The sequence below is a fragment of the Sorex araneus genome, chromosome 6, assembly GCF_027595985.1.
Source record: "Sorex araneus isolate mSorAra2 chromosome 6, mSorAra2.pri, whole genome shotgun sequence".
In the NCBI taxonomy this organism is placed as follows: Eukaryota; Metazoa; Chordata; class Mammalia; order Eulipotyphla; family Soricidae; genus Sorex; species Sorex araneus.
The window spans coordinates 30,466,551-30,487,272 of NC_073307.1; the positions used below are offsets into that span (position 1 = coordinate 30,466,551).

General features: G+C 38.5%; 1 protein-coding gene across 1 annotated transcript in view; it reads right to left on the reverse strand.

The window, feature by feature from the left end:
- The window catches only part of ADAMTS19 (ADAM metallopeptidase with thrombospondin type 1 motif 19), a 218,235-nt gene that overhangs the window by 40,775 nt on the left and 156,738 nt on the right, over nt 1-20,722 (reverse strand). The window contains exons 16-18 of the mRNA XM_004609957.3: nt 19,500-19,580; nt 12,944-13,101; nt 5,023-5,176 (exon numbers count right to left, since the gene is read on the reverse strand). Of these exons, the coding sequence (XP_004610014.3) occupies nt 5,023-5,176; nt 12,944-13,101; nt 19,500-19,580 (393 nt within the window). The remainder of the gene's footprint in view (nt 1-5,022; nt 5,177-12,943; nt 13,102-19,499; nt 19,581-20,722) is intronic.

A 20,722-nucleotide genomic window follows, 5' to 3' on the forward strand; every position in this document is an offset into this window, starting at 1 on the left:
TTGTATTTCCTAAATTGGTGAGAGATCAGCAGCAACTGAATAATTAGTTGTGGGAAGTACTTTTCTCTTGCAACTCCAGTAAAAGAATTACCATTTAGATATTAAAATCCAAGTTTATAAAGAATTTAAATTGAGAAGTCCCTATTAATAAGAAATTGAGTTTAAAGGCTTATTAGATATGACTTCCATAAAATAATGCTGAAAAAATATATTTGGGTGCATTTTCTTTAGTTTTTTTTTTTTTTTGTATAAGAAAGGTGTCTTAAAAATGGAAAGAGGGGCCAGAGAGATAGTACAGCAGAGACAGAACAAAGGGACCAGAGATATAATACAGCTTGCAGGGTGCTTGCCTTCCATACATACAGCTGACCTGGGTTTGATCTCCAGCCACACAAGGATCCCCCAGCCAATCAGAAGTTATCCCTGACTATAGAGCCAGGAGTACTAATGGGTATGGCCCCCAAAACAAAAATAAGAAAAGAAACAGAAGACCAGAGAAATAGTACAGGCACTTGCCCTCAATGTGGCTCACCCTAGTTTGATCCCTGGCACCACATGGCTCCCTAGCAGCACCCATCCACAGATTCTTGCATGACCAGTTGACCTGATTAGCAGAGAATTATAAGTAGGGGCCCCTGTGCCTCCTAAATACTGCACAGAAGATCTCCCCAAATATATAAAATAAAGTAGGTATAAGTAGGAATTGCACCCTTTGAAAAGATACAGGTGGGGCTGGAGAGATGGTATAGGAGGTTGGATGCTTATCTTGCATATGGCTGATTCTTATATTTGGACATATGGTTCCCTGAGCCCTCCCAGGAAAGATCCCTGAGCACAGTGCCAGGAAGTGTAAGACCTGAGCACAGCCAGGTGCATCCTCGTTCCCACTGTATACAGTGGATACAGACACCTGTCTGCTGAGACACTTTCTCAATTTGGACATAAAGATTTGGATACTTCAGACAAGGAAATTCATGCCTAAGAAGGTATCATAATCCAAGCCTACAGCATCAGAGCTCTAAGCCAGAGGATTTGGATCAATGTGAAGAACACAGTGCACTCCCCCCACACACCCCGCCTACAAGTATTACCTATTTAGGCTTCCCTGAATGCATATACAAATTTTCATTTATTTCAAAATAAATCACTGAATTTTGTGTCCTTCTTTTTAGGTTTTATTTCATTATTCATCCACTACATCAGAATAAACTCTATATCTTATTAAGATGGCATTGTCATCCGTATGTGGAATTCTGATTCCACCTGCAACCTCAGATATTAAGGAACCTCTAAGACCTCTGAAGACTAAGATCAGTTAAAATCAGTCAAAAGGAATTTTAACCACTAGGCCACACTTTGGACATACATGCCAAAGTAAATGTAAAACACCCCTTCAAAGATTTTGTAGATACTTTGAAGCATCACTACAAACTAAACATTTATCTCACCAAAAGATTTAAGATGATAGAAATGGACTAATTTCAATGGCTGATGCTAAAATACAAAACAATGTGTCTGGGGCTGGAGTGATAGCGCAGAGGGTAAGGCATTTGCCTTGCACGTGGCCAACCTGGGTTTGATTCCCAGCATCCCATATGGTCCACTGAGCACCCCCAGGAGTAATTCCTGAGTGCAGAGCCAGGAGTAACCCCTGTGCATTGCCAGGTGTGACCCAAAAAGAAAAAACAAACAAACAAAACAATGTGTCCATTCAAGTGTATTTTTAGAATCCTCATTAGAATTAAAAAGACAAGATAATTGTGTTAAACTGTTAAAACATTGACATGAGATCAACAGCATCTATTTCACTTTTACTTATTCTTTTTGGAGGATGAGGGGTGGGGCACACCTGGCATTGCTGAGAATCTAATCTTGTCTCTGAGTCAGGAATCACTCCTTGTGGTCCCTGGGAACCTCAGGGAATGCTGGGGATCAAACCTAGGTTGACTGGGTGCAAGGCAAGATCCCTACCCACTGTACAATCTGGCCCCCTACTAGTCATCTAAAAACAAAATTCCTTCTGCATTTTGGGAGAAAGCTCAAAAAACTAAACCATGTACAAGGCTCCAAGTTTGATCCTAGGCATGCATGACAACTTCCATTCCAACACTAATGCCAGGTAAGCCCTCTATCCCTGTGGCCCAGGAACAATACTGGGAAAGGACCCCTCATAAAATAATATTCTTTCAAAAAATAGGATTTGTGTAATTTAGAATTTTCATGTCTTGTAATAATTGGTCATAATTAATAGAAATGTAAAAATGCTAAACTTAATAATTTGGGTTACTCTAAAACTTAGATATTAAAGTAAAAGTTCATTTCTATAAAAATGTAGCTGCAACATAATTTAGATTTTAAATTAAAATTTTTAAAAACATTTTTCTTCACTATTACTGGCAATCTAATTCAAAAAAAGAATACAATCTAATTTTAAATTTATGTTAAATACTGAAATTTTATACTACCCCCTGTGATATTGTTTGCTTTTAATAATTTCCTGTGAAGCAGAATAATGCTATTGTTTCTTTTTTATACTGGAGATAAGTTTTGTATGAATCTGTTTCCAATGTTTTGTGTCTTGAATTCGCTCCCATTTAATTCATGAATATGCTGAAAGATTACAAAGCTCTCCCTGGCTATAAAATTCACAATATGAAGTCAGAAATTCTGCAATTCTTGAAATCCTGTCTTTCCACTTTATTTATGAACTGCAAAAAATATTATAATGCCCAAAAGCCCAGAAATATTTTGGCATTGAAATGAATATGTAACCTATTAATATTGTCAGGATAATTGAAACCTGTTGACTAAACAAAATGGGATAGATTTGAAAGAGACTAATTCAACATAAACCACACACAGTTTTTGTATAGATTAGAGGGATTATTTTGCAAAACAAGTCACTTGAAATGGTTTTATGATTTGACAGATGTAAACATTTTTTGGAATCCAAAGAAAACCTATACAATCTCTATGAGAGATAGTCTGTTTTCTAAAGAAAAAAGAAGTGACAGTAAGCGATGCTCTTAAGGCAGCATCTAAGGAGAAGGAAAGGAGACTTGACTTTAGGAATCTTACATTCAAATCCTGCCCCCACGCACAAAGTCAGGTGACCTTGCAAAGAATCAATGTTCACTCATTTTAGCTTTGCATTTCAGTTTCCTATTCCTATGGACAGATCAATAAGTCATCTATGTATGAACTGGGAGTCTGAAAATCCTCTTTCTCTGGACACTTGTAGTGAATAATAATGAAATTTATTATTAACTAATAACAGAAACAGTAATTTACTGATGAAATTTACTCTGGGTTTTAATCAATGTGGTCTGAAGGAAAAATAAATGAGGGGTGTTGGGGCTGGAAAGATAGTATAGCACTTGAGGCATTTGTCTTGCACATGGCTGACCCAAGTTCAATCCTTATATGATCCCCAAACCCCACCAGGAATAAGCCTGAGAACTGCTGAGAGTGGCCCCAAACCAAAAACAAAAAAAAATTGTGGAGTCTCTCCCAGAGGCACCCAGGAAATCATTTGGTACCAAGATTCAAATCCTGAGACTTGGGGTCCCAGGTGAAAACAAAACCAAAACAAAACAAAACAAAAGCATTGTGTTTCCAGCCCTTTGTGCCATTTCCCTGGTTCAAAAAAAAGAATAACCAACTCTTCACAGTTCCTAAAAATCCACTTATTCAGGAAGAAGACAAATTATGTATGTTTAATTCCACTGCAATGTTTATTAGGGCATAATTAAAGAGAAAAAGAAAATTACAAAAGTGACTTTTGTAATTTTTTAGTAATGTTTTTAGAAACCTAACAGGAACCACCTGTTTAGGAGCCACTAATTGCCTTGGAGGGCCATATGAGGTGCTGGAATGGAACCCAGGTGAGCTGAGTGCAAGCAAGCACCCCACCTGCTGTACAGTCTCTCTAGCTACACCACCATCCTTTACACCTCTCACACTTTCAGGGTCCACTACTAGGTAGGGGCTGGTCCTTCTGACCCAAGTTCTACTAAAGAGAAAGCTCAGTGTGGCTATCATTTCAAATGTATTTGTTTCTAGTTGTGTTCCTGTTTTATACCTTGTTAAAAGAAGGTCTACAGTGAAATCACTTAGGTACCCTGACACTAGGAATGTAGGCACCCATGGCTGCATGAGCAGAAAAGGACAGAAGCCCAAGCCACAGGAGGATCATGGAACATGGGAGTGATGTGGTCAATGAAAATTTTATGGAGTAAAGGATGACTCATGCTAGTTGTTTTTAAATTGTGAAACTGATGTGAACACCTCTATTGCATTCCTCTATGTGCGAAGGAGCAAATTGCTCTGTAGAATCTTTTCTTGTCACTTGCTCCCCGGTAGCCATTGTTGTCTTGGCCCCACGTAGACCAAGGTGATCCCAGAGTCAGGTGAGAAGCTCAGGGTTGTTGACTTTTAGAAAAACTTCTCACCACTCCCCCGCCCCCTCCACTGCAACCCCCCAAAAGGCTGCTGCTACCCTTTCTCTCTTGCCTGCCCTACAATGAGGTGGTAATTTTCTGACTCGGTCTGCTGTTGCTCTGAATACTAAAGACAGCCTGGGTGTCTGTGTGCCCATTGCATTCCTCTCACTCTCTTCTTTCTTCCTAAATCTTTAGATTCAGATTAGATGATGCACTTCTTGGGCTAGAGAGAGAGTGCAGTAGGGTAAGGTGCTTGTTTTGTGCATGTCTGACCTGGACCCGGTTTTATCCCTGCCACTACATATGTTACCCTGAGCCTCCCTGAGTGCAGAGCCAGAAATAAGCTCTGAGCACTACTCAGCGTGGCCTGCAAATTAAAACCAAACCAAACCAAGCAGATTGTGCACGGCTTTCCTTTTGCGGCAGTGAAAACACCACTGAGTCACATATCCTTGTCCCTTCACATCCTATCTGGGTTTCCGAATTGCAGATTAAAGGTTTGCAGATTTGTCTAGATCACCCTCCGTCATAAAAACAATTGCTGTTTTATAAGAAAGCTAAGCCAGGGAAAATCCTTTACCTCCTCCGCACGTAGCATCACAGTCTTCCCAGCCTGTGTGTGTCCACATGAAAAGAGGTTCAGGTGCTTTAGAGCTCTGGTTCTCTGGAAGAGGGTCCAATGGGATCGTGTATTCATAGTGTAGACCATAACTGTGGTCTTGAAACAGCAGCACCTGAAACATGAAACACACCAGGCCGGGGGTGGGGGGTGGGGATTGCTGTCAAAGTGGAGCACAAAGCAAAGCCTGAAACAAAGGTGTGGACTCTAGAGAGCTTAGCGCAACTCTGTTGCAGGCTCCCCTGTAGCAGAGAGGAAAGAGATTTGCTGCTGTAATGATGAAATAGTTCGATTTCTGAAAATATTAGCATCCCACAATTATCTCTGTATTATTGAAACAAAGTGGAAAAGCCCGCTTGAAAAAGGTTAGAGGCAATAGCTGATTTTCTTTCAAGTTCACGGAATAGACCATTTCCCCACATAAGGTATGTGATCTCTGTGTTGGGGTAACAATGATATGGTCCCATCTTATAATCATGTTATACCTCACACTCTAATATCTAATGCGATGCTTCACACAGAAGAAACTGAATGATGGAACCCTGGGAATCCTTCCACTCTGGGAGGAGCGCTGGTTGCTAAACCAGAGGGCCAGCACTTTTGCTTCCTATCCTCACACAGTTCACTGTGCACTTTGGCAAGATTATTCACTTTACATTTATACAGTAGCTAATTCCTTAGCAAGAAGAATATGCTAAAATGAGTTCTTGTCCTGGGATAGAAGAGTGGGGAGGGAAGAGGGTCAGCCAAACAGTGCTCAGGGAGCCCCAGGGCTCCTCCTAGTGATATTTGGCCAACTAGATTGGTTGTTTGTAGGATTACACTGGGTTTGTCCTTTTAGCCTTGCCGCAAGGAACTTAGTTTACCTTAAAGCAATGTCCTTTCTGTATGGACACAGGAAGGCAGTTAATATTATGCTTTGTAAATTGGGAGCTGATTGACTCCAATAATATTTATTCCTGGACTCTCTTGACTCAGTTGCCCTTAGTTCCTAGCACCCCAAAAGCAGGGTCCTGATGACAAGGGACAGAATGGACCCAGGGCAAGCTGTGAGCTACCCTGGCATCGAAATGGGCCAGGCCAAAGTGCCACAATACTCAACTATAAATTGAGAGCATGGTCATAGACAAATGCTGTCATGATCCAAAAGTAATGACGAGACTAGGACACTGCTGAGATTAGTCCTGATGTGAGGACTGTAGTCTGGAATGTATAGTGAGATGTCCTCAGGAAGAACCAAACTTTAAGTTTGATATATATCTTACTGTGCTCATACAGAATGACATTGCTAGAAATATTAGAAGTAGATTTACTACAACTAATTAAGTGGATTACTAACTGAGGAAAAAAGAAAGCAACATACCCTGGATGGGATCCTGCCCTTAAGCAGATCTCCTAGTAATCTGCAGTAATCTCCTTAGATATGATTTTGTTAATCTCCTGGAGGAGTGGTCTTACCCCTCTTTGTTGATTTGTTAATGTTCAACCCATCTTTGTGTCACCACCCTGTGTGATTTCTATATGAACTAAGACTGTAAGAGAAGTAGAGTGAGAAGACACAGAAGCAGAGCACAAAGTGAAAGAGAATCAGGGAGTCATCTGAGCCAGAAGCAGGGGAAAGAAAGAGCACAAGCAATAGTGTCAGAAGTGAGAGTGGGTCAGAATCAGAGTCAGAGTCAGAAGTGAGAGCGAGAAGGGCTCCAGAGAGATCAGCAAAAGGGCTCTGGAGAGAGAGATCGGAAGAAGAGATCAGAAGAGACCAGAGGAGAGACGACAAACAGAGAGAGGTAGGAAGAGACCAGAGGAGAGACTACAGAGACAGAGATAGAGAGATAGACAGAAGAGAGCACAGCGGCATACACAGAAGCAGAGTACAAATAGCCATCCCGATCTGGTTCATACACAGAGGCTCAAGAGCACCAAATGCAAGTGGGGAGGGAGAGAGGGAGAGAGGGAGAGAGGGAGAGGGAGAGGGAGAGGGGGAGAGAGATAGAGAGAAAGAGAGAGAGAGAGAGAGAGCACTGCCCCGAGAGCCTGCGAACAACACACACATACATCAACCCCTTCCACGTGCGTGCATGCATTTGCATTTTTTACAGTTGTTGATGGCTAGGCCCTGAAAATATGCTGCTGTTCAGGCCCTGCAGTGCTGCGGATGACCAGAGACACAGAGGTCATGCTGGGGAGCAAACAGGGGTCCCATATATGCAAGGCATACACTGCAACTCCTGTGCTATCTCCCTGACCTCTAAAATGAACACTTTAAAAAGTGTTCATTTGGTACCAATAGTTGTGTACATATAGGTCTATTGGGCAATAAAACACCCAGGCTGTCTGAGAACAATTGGACTATGCTGAAAATAAAGCACAAACAGGAATGATCCCTGCTTCATCCTCCAATACCCAGGGCCAGACTCACAAATGGCCATCAAAGGCAATTGTGAGTGAATTTAAAAAAATAAAAGAAAAAAATACCTCAAATATACTCATGTGAAAGAAAATTAAAAAATATAAATACAGTTGCACAAGATACACTAAAAATCCTCATGAAAGGCATTACTTATATGGACCTTTGAAGCAGATATTATAATGTAATGTGACATAAGAATTTAAATATCTGAATTGCAAATGATGCTAAACTATTGAGAACCTTGTTTAATGTCTAAGCTGAATCAAGGCAATTATAATGGTAGGTAATTAAGAGTTAATGCTTTATAGAAATTTTATTTATTTTTATTGGATAACTGTTTAACAGACTGTTTTAGAGGTTTAGTTTCTTATCCCTTCAAAATGTATGCTACCATACTGCACCACACCTACCTCTGGAGTACCAATACCCAGGCTGGAGCGATAGCACAGCGGGTAGGGCGTTTGCCTTGCACATGGCCGACCTGGGTTTGATTCCCAGCATCCCATTTGGTGCCCTGAGCACCACCAGGAGTAATTCCTTAGTGCAGAGCCAGGAGTAACCCCTGAGCATCGCCGGGTGCGACCCAAAAGCAAAAAAAAACAAAAAACAAAAAAAAAACCCCACAACTAAACCAGAGTACCAAGACCTTTCTATTACATTCCATTGGACCCCTTAACTTATTTGCCCCTTCTCCCCTATGCTCACTTCTGTGAGAGTCCAAGAATGTGCTTCTGTTTCATTTTTCTATTCTCTTGCTTTGCTTCTTGAAATCACATGCATGAGTGAGGTCATCCAGTATTTGTCTTTCTTCTTCCGACTTATTTCTCTTCTCACAATTCCTTCAATTCCAATATTTTGTAGCAAAATTCATCCTTTCTCTTAGCTGAGTCATTTTCCATGGGGCTTTATTTACTCTACCTTCTTAATTCTCTCTTTTGACCCTGGATACTTTGGTTGTTTTTTCATCTTACCTATTGTAATATTGCTGCAGTGTACATAGGTACACAGATATCCTTTTGGATTAGAGTTGTCATTCAGATCTCTATGGAAGAAACTGTTTGATCACATGGCAGCCCTACTTGTATTATTTTGATAAATATTCATGTTTTCCATAGTGGCTGTCCCAGTTTATATCCACACCAACAACATACAAGAATATCTTCTCCACAACCCTACCAGCACCTTTTTTCTAATTCATTCTCATTTCTGTGAGATATGCCATTGTCATTTTAATTTTATTTACCCAACAATAGAAGAAAAGCAGCATTTTAATGTGCCTGTTTCACATTTGCACTTTGCAAAGACAGGCCATTTGTCATCTCTGAAGTGTTCAGCTTTTCTCTATTCTTTTAATGTTGTTTGTTTGCTTATTGTTGAGTTTTGTTGTTCTTGACCTTTTGTCATATATATGGTATACAGTTTTCTCATTCAATAGGATGTTTTTCTTGTTCAATAATAATTTCATTTGCTGTACCAAAGAATCTTAATTTTATATAATACTGTTTAATCTTGCTTTTGTTTCTCTTGACATTGGGAGTTGAATTTACAAAGACAACACTGAAGCCAATATTCACTGTTTTGCACATTTTCTTCAATTTTCAATTCAAGTCTTTAATTAATTTGTTTTCTGTTTAAAGAGAGCGATGCATTTTATTTCTTATACATATAGCTATGCAGTTTTATCAACACTTTCAGTGAAGAGACTTTTCTTCCTCTACGTTATGCTCTTGGCTCCTTTGTCCTAAATTAGTTGTCCATATGTGTGTGTTTAATTCTCTGTTCTCAACTCTGTTCCATTCATCTGTAAATCTAAATTTTGTTGACTACCACACTGTTTGACTATGACAGCTTTGTACTATAGTTTGAATTCAAAGGATTTTGAATTCAAAGAATGCAATACTTCTATTCTTCCTTTGCCCTGGGATTGTTTTGGCTACTTAGAAGTTTTTGTTTCCATATAAACTTTCAGTGATGTTTATTCTGTTTCCTGAACAACGCCACTGGGATTTTGCTACAGAAAGCATTCTATTTATTGCTTTTGGTAAAGGGGTGATTTTTACAATGTTAATTCAACTTTCATTTTTGAGAGAGGACTTCCAAAGCAATGCTCAGGGACCTTGGAGAGAACTTCTGGCAATTTTTCAGCTAACCAGCTTGACCAGATGGTTGAATGCTAAGGTCTGAAGATGTGGTGCTGCTTGAGCCTTGCAATACTGAAGACCATGAAAGACATCCTGGAGGTCCTTGGGGGTCACCAGCAGCCAACAAAATGCTCAATGGCCATATGGTGCTTGGTATTGAATTAAGGTCTCAGGCATGCACCCTAATCCCTCTAATATCTCCAAAGTCCTGATGCTAATTATACTTTAAGGAAAAATATCCATGAACACAAGGTTAAGAACTAAAAGGCTACTATTACATTTTCTTTACCTCTTTTCAAGAGTCTGTTCAATGTATCAACAAAAATACTAAGACATATTTCAACATGTTGATGGGGGAACTAGTTTGATGGCATTATAAATCAGTTATATCAATAATCAAAATACAGCTTTTCAATTTACACATGTATAACATATGGGTACTAATTTTAAGTACATCAAAGTGCTTATTTTGGCTTTCAAAAACAGCATTTGATATTGCCAGAAAAGAGATATTGACTTACCTTGTTTATAACCACAACCAGATTATTACAGTTTTAAAATTAATAAAATGAACCTAGAACTAGTTGCTATCTGCCAACTTAATTTAATGAAAATACACATATTTCCCCTAATAAACTACCATTTTATTAATAAAAGGTTAGGTTATCCTTAAATATCTAGTGCCATTTAAAATAGAGACATTGGCTACAAAATCATTGGGTCTTTCTGAAACCATTTGAACCTGGCAGATTTCTTTGCAAGAAGGAAAGTGTGACCGTGTGTCAGTTGAGGGGCAGAGTGAAGTATGGCAGCAGAAGGGATTGCCTTTCAAAAGTCAGTACAGGCTTTCAATCTGTGATAGTCATTAAAGAAAAATATCTTAGAAGTGCAGTTTCCCTTGGATTACTGAGCAAATCCAGGTCATATAGATGGCTTCTTTTAGACATAGTTCACTGACTTTAATTATACTTCATGCTTCCAGGAAAAACCTAAATAATTACCAGTTCTATTAAACCTTGTGTAGCAAGGAAACTCCCTGTGCCTGACACTGAATGAAGTCTCACATATAATGTTTTAAAAATTAAAATGAAGCTTGAATTAGAAGTCCAGGAAATCAGCATTGTTTCACAAAAAAAGTCTATGTTATATTCATATAATCTGGCAACCGAATGGCATTTTGTGCAAACCAATCATTAAAAATATGTTTGCTGTTGATGATGTTATTATAAATAACTAAGATCATCAAAAGAGCCACTTATGAGTCACAGAATGTTTGTTTAGTTCTTTTTACCCCTCAGATGGCCTTGGTCCCAGGGTAGCATTTCGAATTCAAACTAAATAATAGAATTCAAAGGCACACGGGGCGGGGGGTACACAACTATTCAAATAATTATTAAGCCAATTAATTACTTGAAATATAAAATACTTATATTTTAAGGATATCTAATTCCAAAAATATGCATATGTAAGATGTGTATCAGATTAATACCTAGCTCTGTAGCACTGCACTATCATCCCATTGTTCATTGGTTTGCTCGAGTGGGCACCAGTAACTTCTCCATTGTGAGACTTGTGTTACTGTTTCTGGCATATCAAATACGCCATGGGAAGCTTGCCAGGCTCTCCCTTGCGGGCGGAATACTCTCGGTAGCTTATGTAGCTCATTCATAGTTAAATAAAACTTATTGAAGGCATGGTACACATCATCCTCACATTGTTTTTTTTTAATTCTGTAAAGTGGAGTAAGAATAAATCATACCACACAGGGTCATTTTGAGGCTTAAATGCTGTAATAAACTTTTGGACAGTGAGTGGCTCTTTGGTGGGTTATTATTTGACTACTCATACTAGTAGTAACATTAAGGGTAGGAGCAAAAGGACACTATATCTCTACTGCCTCCCTTTGTCCTTATTGGTCATGCAATGATTGTGATTACATAAAACACTGTTAACTGAAATGTGATCCATGGACCCTCCTGGGCTGTGCTATTAGAAAGGCTGATCTTGGGTTCTACCCAAGATCAAATGACTCCAAATGAGCATTTAAACAGGAACCCCATGTATGTACAGGCACATTAAAGCAGGGAAGTCAAATGGGTCAATAAATAATTTCAACCTTTGGCTCTTAGACTAGTAACACAGATGTCTCTAGTTGGCAACAAATTCAGCTTAAAACATACAAAGGTATTAAGTAATGTGGGAACCAAACACTCCAACTAGTCTGTTGGTGATACTTTAGAATTTTTGTTTTGTTTTGCTTGTGGGGCCATACCCACAGTGCTCAGGGCTTACTCCTGGTTCAGTTTTCAGGGATCACTATTGGCAGTCTCAGGGAACATATATGAGGTGCTAGAGATTGAACTCAGGTCGGCCACATGCAAAGCAAACACCCTTCACCCTTTTCACTGTACTATGCCTTGGCCCTAGAATTGGTGTCATGTATGGGTTTAAACAAGTGTAGAAGAGTGTGATTTTTAGAGTTTACCACTAAGACAGAAATACACCACTTGAGGAGTTGGTCCTCTAGATTCTAAGCTATTCTCACGAGAAGTTAAGGTCATGGTAAACTAGGGCATGAGAACCTGCCATCAGCTTGGGCCTAGAGCCACACTGTGTTGCTGTTTTTCCTTTGTTCTCTGCTAGTGCTTCACTTCACAGTAAAGGAACTTATCCCAAGCATTCAAACATTTACAGTTTTCAGCAGGAGTCATTCAACCTTGCAAAAACATAGAAAAGGGGATAAAGAGAGCACAGTGGGTAAGGTACTTGGCCTAATACATGACTGACTTGGGTTAGATACCCCACATGTCATATGGTTCTCCAAGTACTGCTAGGAGTTACCCCTGAGAGCAAAGCCAGGAGTAAGTCCTGGGAACCTTCAGGTGTGACCCAAAATAAAAAAATTTAAAAAAAGATCGAAAAGAAAAATAAAAAAAAAATAGAAGCAGATAGTTGGAAACACTTTTAGGTAAACTTATGAAATATTTTCTCTGAGGATAATAGTTTTTTTATCAAAATCACTTTATAGAATGCTCATGAATGTATGAAATGCTATGAACTCTTTTACGAACATCCACTCTGGTGAACAAACATGTACACTAGAAAGAGGTTTCTAGTGCCTTGTGATTTATCTCTACTCTGTATCCACAAAACTTCTGTTCTTCTTGTCAATTTTCATCTTTAGAAATCAAGGTTTAAAGCAAATTTTTGATAAAAATGCTAAGAAGCCAAATTAAACTTTGAGAAAACAAGTAGAGAAAACAAGTAGAGAAGGCATAATGAGAAAGTTGGCACTAGAAGTAGCTAGGCAAAATGACTCATGCCCTCATACCAGGAGGTGGAGAGGCAATGTCGTGGGCCCTTTGGCAGAAATCTTCTCCCACAGGCCACGTCTTACATAATGGACAGTGGTTCCCGCTAAGTTGAATGCTCCGGAGTGTTCTATCTTCCAGTCACTATTGATAGACTGCTTTCCTGTGTCTCGGAGAGCTAGAAAGGAGGTCACAAAATTCAATGAATTAATAAGTCAGCATCACAGATCAGTATCCACTTCAGTGTTTCGTTAAAAACTTTTAATCCATTTTTCGGGGCTAGAGCAATAGCACAGCAGGTAGGGCGTTTGCCTCCCATGCAACTGACCCAGGTTCGGTTCCCAACATCCCATATGGCCCCTTGAGCACCACCAGGAGTAATTCCTGAGTGCAGTGCCAGGAGTATCCCCTGTGTATCGCCAGACGTGACCCCCCCCAACAAAAAACAACTTTTAATCCATTTTTCTATGAACGGGTCTATATTTTCAGAGGCTAGCATAAGCCCCAGTCTTTGGGAATGATCACCATCATGCCACCATGCTGCTCTTCTCTGCCACAGCCAGGGCCATGCTTATCTTTGTCTCTTCCAGTCCCCAGGAACTCTTGATGCCTTCACACCCTATTTGGATCATTAAACTCCTTGTTTTAAATTACTGGATTTTTAAGTTGATTGTTTGGGGTCCATTCCTGGTGGTCCCCAGAGCATACTCCTGGCTCTGCACTCAGCGATCACTCCAGGCAGGGCTTAGGGAATTACATGCACAGTTGGCAATTGAACTCAGGTCGGCTATGTGCAAGGCAGGTGCCCTACTCACCCTACTGTCTCTTCAGGTCTTATTACTGGAATGATTTGATTTATTTATACCTTCTTATTTTATTTCTTCTCTCCCCACTGGATATATATTTTCTCCTATATTTATTACTATTGATTGAAGTTGACATATTTCATTTAAAAAATGGTATTTGGTTCTTTAAAAGCATGCTTAGCCAATTTACAGTCATAGTCTTTATTTTGATTTTGAAATCACAATTTTATACATTTCAACTTAATCATAGTTACTTATATGGGATCTGTACGCAATACAGTTATTTCTAATTCAGATTTTATTATTTGTATTGTTTTGTTCTGGTGTGTGTTTTGTGGGGGAGGTGGAGAGCCAAATACTATAGTTCTCAGGAGCTACTTTGTGCTCAGTGCTTCAGGGGGGTCATGTGGTGTCAGAGACTGGGGCTCCTGCATGCAAAGCTGTGCTCCAGCCCATTGACCTATCTTTCTCTCTTTTGAGTTTCTTGAACATTTATTTTTTATTCTAAAATTCTAGTTGTTGGACTGGATAGAATTCCTTTAAAGATATGAGATTTCCAAGAGGACTTGCATTTGCATTCCTGCTACCTTGGTAACTGAAAGTCAATGTTGTGTTTTCAGAGCTTTGAACTTTATAGGAAAATGGGTGGTGCAGAACACAGCCGCATTTTTCTTGGACAACAACTTCTCCTAGAGGTTGATTTTCTAAGACACATTTCCTTTCTTCTTTCAAGGTACAAAAACATTTCACTTCTCCTTGGCACTGACCTTGCAGTCCTTGGGTGTCCTTGCTTAATACAGGGGGGTTTCCTATTATAGGTTCCCCTGTGGAAAGAGCTGAGGGCTCTGCTTTCTGTCTAAAGTATCCCTGACTCTGAAAGTCTACGCTGGTCCCCAGGATTAAGCATAAGTGGGCTCCAGTCAACCTAATACTTAGGCTTCCTTTTCTCACTTGCTTTTAGCATTTGAGGGCTCTTTAATTTCTTGCCCATTCAGAGATCAAGTTAAAAGTGTATATTTTTCCTCTTTCTGCATTTTAACATTTTGAATTGTTTTCACTGGGGTGCTATTTCATCGTAGGCTGCATTAAGACAGCAGGCAAGGGAAGTCGATCCAGAAGACCATTTCTGGATTTTTAAATCACAAAATTACAATGATTTTGTGAAGATATATGCTCTGCCTGAAGTTTTCCCCATTTAAGGGTTTGTGATAAATTATTAACAAAATAGCAAAGCCACAATCTTTAGAAAAGAAGATAATGATTCCATATGGGAAAAGGTTAAAGCAAGAGCAATGAAAAAGAATAATTGTATTGGGAGGGGATAAAATGTCTCTTATGAGATAATATATAGTTTCATGTAGACAAGTTAATTTGTTAAAGAATGATTAGTTTGCCAAAAAATGATCTATTTTCTTTTTGCTAACATTATTTCAGATGATGATTTTCACTAACTTCCTTTCTACACCCAAAGGAGCTTTTAGAAAATATGATTTATGGTATCTTTTCTCTATCATTCCTTAGCCTTGAAATCTAGGGTTTTAATCTTGTATTATTTCTTTTTTTCTAAGTTTGCACCTTATCCACGAATCCTCATTGAGTAATGGCCTTATTACTTGACCATTTATTTAAACCATGAATATATAAGGCATTTTGGAATTTTTATCTCTAGATAATCACACACACTTTTTCCTCCAAGTTCCACCACTTCAACTTTAAAATCTTTAGAAGCCAGTGGGGTTTCCCTATTCTTTATTCCCCTGTCCAGATTAAGTAGCTAGTTTTTGTCTTCATTTTTGCATCCTTGCTTCAACATTTTTGGGGGGCCACAGTAGGTGATGCTCAGGGATTTTTCCTGGCTCTATACTTAGGGAATACCCCTGGCGAGGGTTGGGGAACCATTTGCAGTGCTGGGGATTGAACCTGGGTGGGCTGCATGCAAGTGCCTTCCTTAACAACTATCTTCTGGCCCCATCACTATTTTCTTTTTTTTTATTTTATTATTTCAGTTATGAACTGCCTGGTGTAGCTATGGAACCACCATGAACACTCCTGGGTGTTGCCCTACTAGTCTAGACCACAGGGCCAGAGTTTTGAAACCACCAGTCCAATTGGCCGAATATCACCATGAGTGGACCCTGGGTCTCATGATGACCATGTAGAAGGACATCACACAAAAAGTTCTCTTAATTAAAAAAGCGAGATTATGACTCAACATCTAAAATCCAGATACTATGACCGTATCGCCTGAGTTCAAATCTAAAATCTCAGCATTTTAGATATGGGTCCCTGCAAGAAACATCAACTCCTGTTTTGGTTTAGAAAATTGGAAAGTTGATGGTTCCAACCTCATAGAGATATGGTTTGTAAATGAGTATAATGGCTGTTCCATATAATAATTTTAAGTTATATAATATATTTTGGGAGCTGGAGCGATAGCACAGCAGGTAGGGCATTTGCCTTGCATGCAGCAGACCCGGGTTACATTCCTCCACCCCTCTCAGAGAGCCCAGCAAACTGCCAACTATCTTGCCCACACGATAAAGCCTGGCAAGCTACTAGTGGTGTATTTGATATGCCAAAAACAGTAACAACCAGTCTCACAATGAGACATTACTGGTGCCCACTCGAGCAAATTGATGCACAACGGGGTGAGAATAACAATGACATTAATACATCTTATATAAATTATATGCAATTATTTCCATATAAATTCAATCAAAAGTCTATTATTCTCAGACCATCTTACTGTCAGTCTCTGTCCCTGTAGATACAGTTTATGCAAAATGACAGAATCCTCTCCTGCAAGGATTTACAATGGAAATTGATAGTACATAGAAACAAAAGATAGTACACCAAAACAAAAGAAAATAGGATGAAATAAAACAAAATGAAAACTAGGCAGTGGCAAAAGCTATAAATAAAGCAGGACAATAGAAAAGGGAATGACTCATTAGGAGTCACTATGCTGATGGAGAGAAGTGATAGATTTAAAGAAATGACATCATATTGGAATGGTAAAGTAGATGTTCACGAAAAATGAGATCTATAACAAACTTTGGATAGGTATTAGAATAAACAGTAGCCTCTCAAATAATACCTGTCCCAAGTAACAGATATTATACAAGTTGTTGTTTGTGATCCAAAACTAAATAATGTTTGGATCAAACTAAAATCAGTAACAGAAAAAGTAAAACTCACTATTTTGTGAAAAATTACATTAAACACTAAATAACCAAAGGTAAAAAGCACAACGGAAATTAGAAAGAATCCTAAGACACATGGAAATGAAAACATAATGTATTTTTGTTTGTTTGTTTTTGGGTCACATCTGGCGATGCACAGGGGTCACTCCTGGCTCTGCACTCAGGAACTACTCCTGGCAGTGCTCAAGACACCATATGGGATGCTGGGAATCGAACCCGTGTTGGCCGTGTGCAAGGCAAACACCCGACCCATCGTGCTATCACTCCAGTCCCTGAAAACATGATGTATTAAAAGTTATCAGAAAAAGAAATAAGGATTAGGGATAAATAAAACATAAATCAGAAAAATAATAGATAAAATAAATAAAACCAGAAGTTGATTAATAAAACTGGTAAAAATTTAAATTGACTAGTAAGCAGAAAAAGAATACTTATGCCTAAAATAAAAAAATACTGAAAGACCACAATAGATTCTGCAGAAATTAGAAGCATTAAAAGAAACTTTTATGAACAAATATAAATGGACAAATTAGATAACCTAAATGAAAAAATCAAAATTTTAGAAATACGAAACTTACCAAGATTGAACCACACACAAAAAAATGGAAGTTCTAAATTAGCCTATCAGTAAGAAAACTAGTTGATAATTAAAATGTCCCAGGAGGAAAACAAACGATATTTTGTTAATTTGAAAACTTGTTAGATCAAATTCAGAAAAGTAGTAGAATACAAAAGTAACACACAAAATCAGTTGCAAGTGGCAGAAGAGAGAGTACAGTGGGCAGGGCTTATGCTTTGCACGAGACCAGCCTGTATTCAATACCTGGTACTCCATATGATGAACTCCCCAATCTGAGCACTGCCAGGAGTGATTCCTGATGCAGAGCCAAGAGTAGGCTCTGAACACTGCCTGGTGTGGCCCAACAACTAATGCTGACAAGCAAAAATAGCATTTCTATACTCTTAACTAAAACAATCTAAAAAGAAAAATAAGAAAATAATACAATTTATGATAGCTATGCAAAAGAAAACCTTGATCACTTGTTTATCAAGGAGCTGCATATTTTATAAAATAAAAAATACAATACAATGAAAACTTTTTTAAAAAATCATATATAAATGAAAATTTATGGGGGCGGAGTGATAGCACAGCGGGTAGGGCAATTTCCTTGCATGTGGCTGACCCAGATTCGATCCCCAGCATCCCACATGGTCCCCTGAGCACCGCCTGGAGTGATTCCTGAGTGCAGAGCCAGGAGCAACCCCTGAGCATCACTGGGTGTGACCCAAAAAGCCAAAAATAAATAAATAAATAAATAAATAAATAAATAAATAAAAACTTATGTTCATGGCTTATAAGATTTAACATTATTAACATATTACCATTAAACAAAGTTGCCAACAAATTCACTGCAACCCCTACCAAAACCTCTATCATAAAATGTATTCAGATTCTCAAGTGTTCCTGAAGAGCTAAAACAATTTAGAAAAGGAGAGTACTTTAAATTGTATTTTCCAATTTCAAAACATAAGAAAGCTGCAATAATCAAAAGAGTGATAAAAACATAGAACTGACAAGACACACAGATAAATAGAATATAATTAAGCCTCTGTGTTTATGATGAAAGGATTTTTGACAAGGGTGCCTAGACAATTCAGTGGGAAATAAGAGTCTTTCCACCAATGGGGTTGTAAACATTGTGTATCCACATGCAAGAGAATGAACCTGGACTCTTAAGACCTTATACAAAAATTAACACAAAATGAATCAATGTGAAACTTGAAACTATAACTCTTGGAAGAAAACATAAGCTTCATGGCACTGGAATTAGCAATGATTTATTTATGAAACCAAAGATATAGAAAATAAAATTAAAAAAAGATTTTTCTGAAAACTAAAACTTTTGTGCATCTAAAGAAACTTTCATCAGAGTAAATATACAACAAATGGCAGTAAATATTTTTAACATAAAATGTTTTTAAAAGTAATATCCAGAATAGCAAACTTATAAAACTGATCATCAACAACAAGATCAGCCACTAATCTAATTTGAAAATATGCAAAGGGAGCTGGAGAAGTAGCTCAACAGCCAAGGACATTCCTGTTAAGGAAACCTGGATTTATTCTGTTCTACTGCATGGTCTCCTGAGCACAGAGCCAGGAGTGGCCCTTGAGCACTGCCAGGTGTGACCCCCAAAACCAAAAAAAGAGAGAAAGGAATATTATATGAAAGAAAAAAGGATTGATATGTGAAGAAATACTGAAACTTTTGTGCATCAAGAGAAACTGTCATCGGAGTAAATATATAATGAGTAAATATACACCCCTCATCCCCCAACTCCTAGTTCCCAAACTCCCCAAAATATACACAACCAAATCGCTTTTGCTCCTAGGAAATTCCTGCAAGAGCAGGGCAGAAATTCCTCTTTGATATACTAAAAGGTGCTCCCTGAATTATCCAAATATGCAACAAGAAACAAATCAATTTCCTCTGCCTCATGGAACTCTCTGGACAGCTATCTGGGCTCACAATGCATTTATTTGGTCATGTCTGTAACCAACTTACCTAAATAGCTATGTGCAGGCTTTTCCTCCACAACTTTGATTTTTCTTGCTCCAGCAGGTATTACCAAAACTTCTACATAACCTGGAAGAGTCAATAATCATGAAATAAATCTGGGGTTTTAATCCAATGTCTTTTTTTAACTGCCTTTTGCCTTTTTTTTTTGTCTTTTGTCTTTGGTGTTTCAATACCTCTAGAAAGGGGGGAAAGTTTATGTGTAAAAGTTGTCACAATTTTAAGTGAAGTATCTTCAAAGTTGTGGAGTCCACAGGTCAAACATTAAGGACAAACAGGCAAATGTTTTATGTAGAAAAAAAAAAATCTCAATGGTGTCTTAGGAATCGTAAAGAGAGAAAAAGCACAATAGGATAGCAAGTTCGAAACACAAGAGGATGACGTTGGATCAGCACAAATTACAGCACACTTTGCTCTGGGCACTGTGGTAAGTTAGAATGTGTGAGGAAGACAGAAGTACAGCTGCAGGAAATACAGCTGGCCTGCTCAGTTCCTGGAGTAGGTGCTCATAAGATAAGAGGAAGGAGTAAACCCCCAACCCCGTGAAGATTAACAAAAGCCTTGAAATGGAGCCAGAGTTAGTAGAAGTGCCATCAGCAATCTAGTCTCACTTGAAGCTTCTATGCAAGGCACAATAAGCATTTCTTAGAAAAGGGTTTCAACACATGTTAGGAATGTAATGCTTTAAACAAAGTAAGCTTAAGTGGCATAAGGAGAGTGCAGAAAAATTCAAAACCCAGACTTCCTTTAGTATAGAATGGCGATGGAGCAGACACCCATCTTTGCCTGAATGGTTCTCTGTTTTAAACTAACATATCAGTGATATTAAATATTACTCTATGTAACCGCAGATACCTGATAAAACTCTTAATGTGAAGGCTACTTTTTAAAAGGCTCAACTGTTCATCCCAGAGATGTCTCCGATTGATTTTATGAATTCCTGAAACTGTTTACAATTAGTGTAGCTTACCAAATGGTAGCAGACACCCCTCTGGTGGCAGTGTCTGAAATTAGAAGCATGTGTTTCTGGAATCATAATTTCCATTCATGAACACTTACTCAATTTAACCATTTTCAATAACAAAAAAAAACATACAAAGCAGCATCTTTTTTTATGTTTTAGTTTTTGGCCCACACCCAGCAATGCTCAGAGGTTACTTCTGGCTCTATACACTCAGAAATTACTTCTGGCAGTGCCTGAAGGACCACGT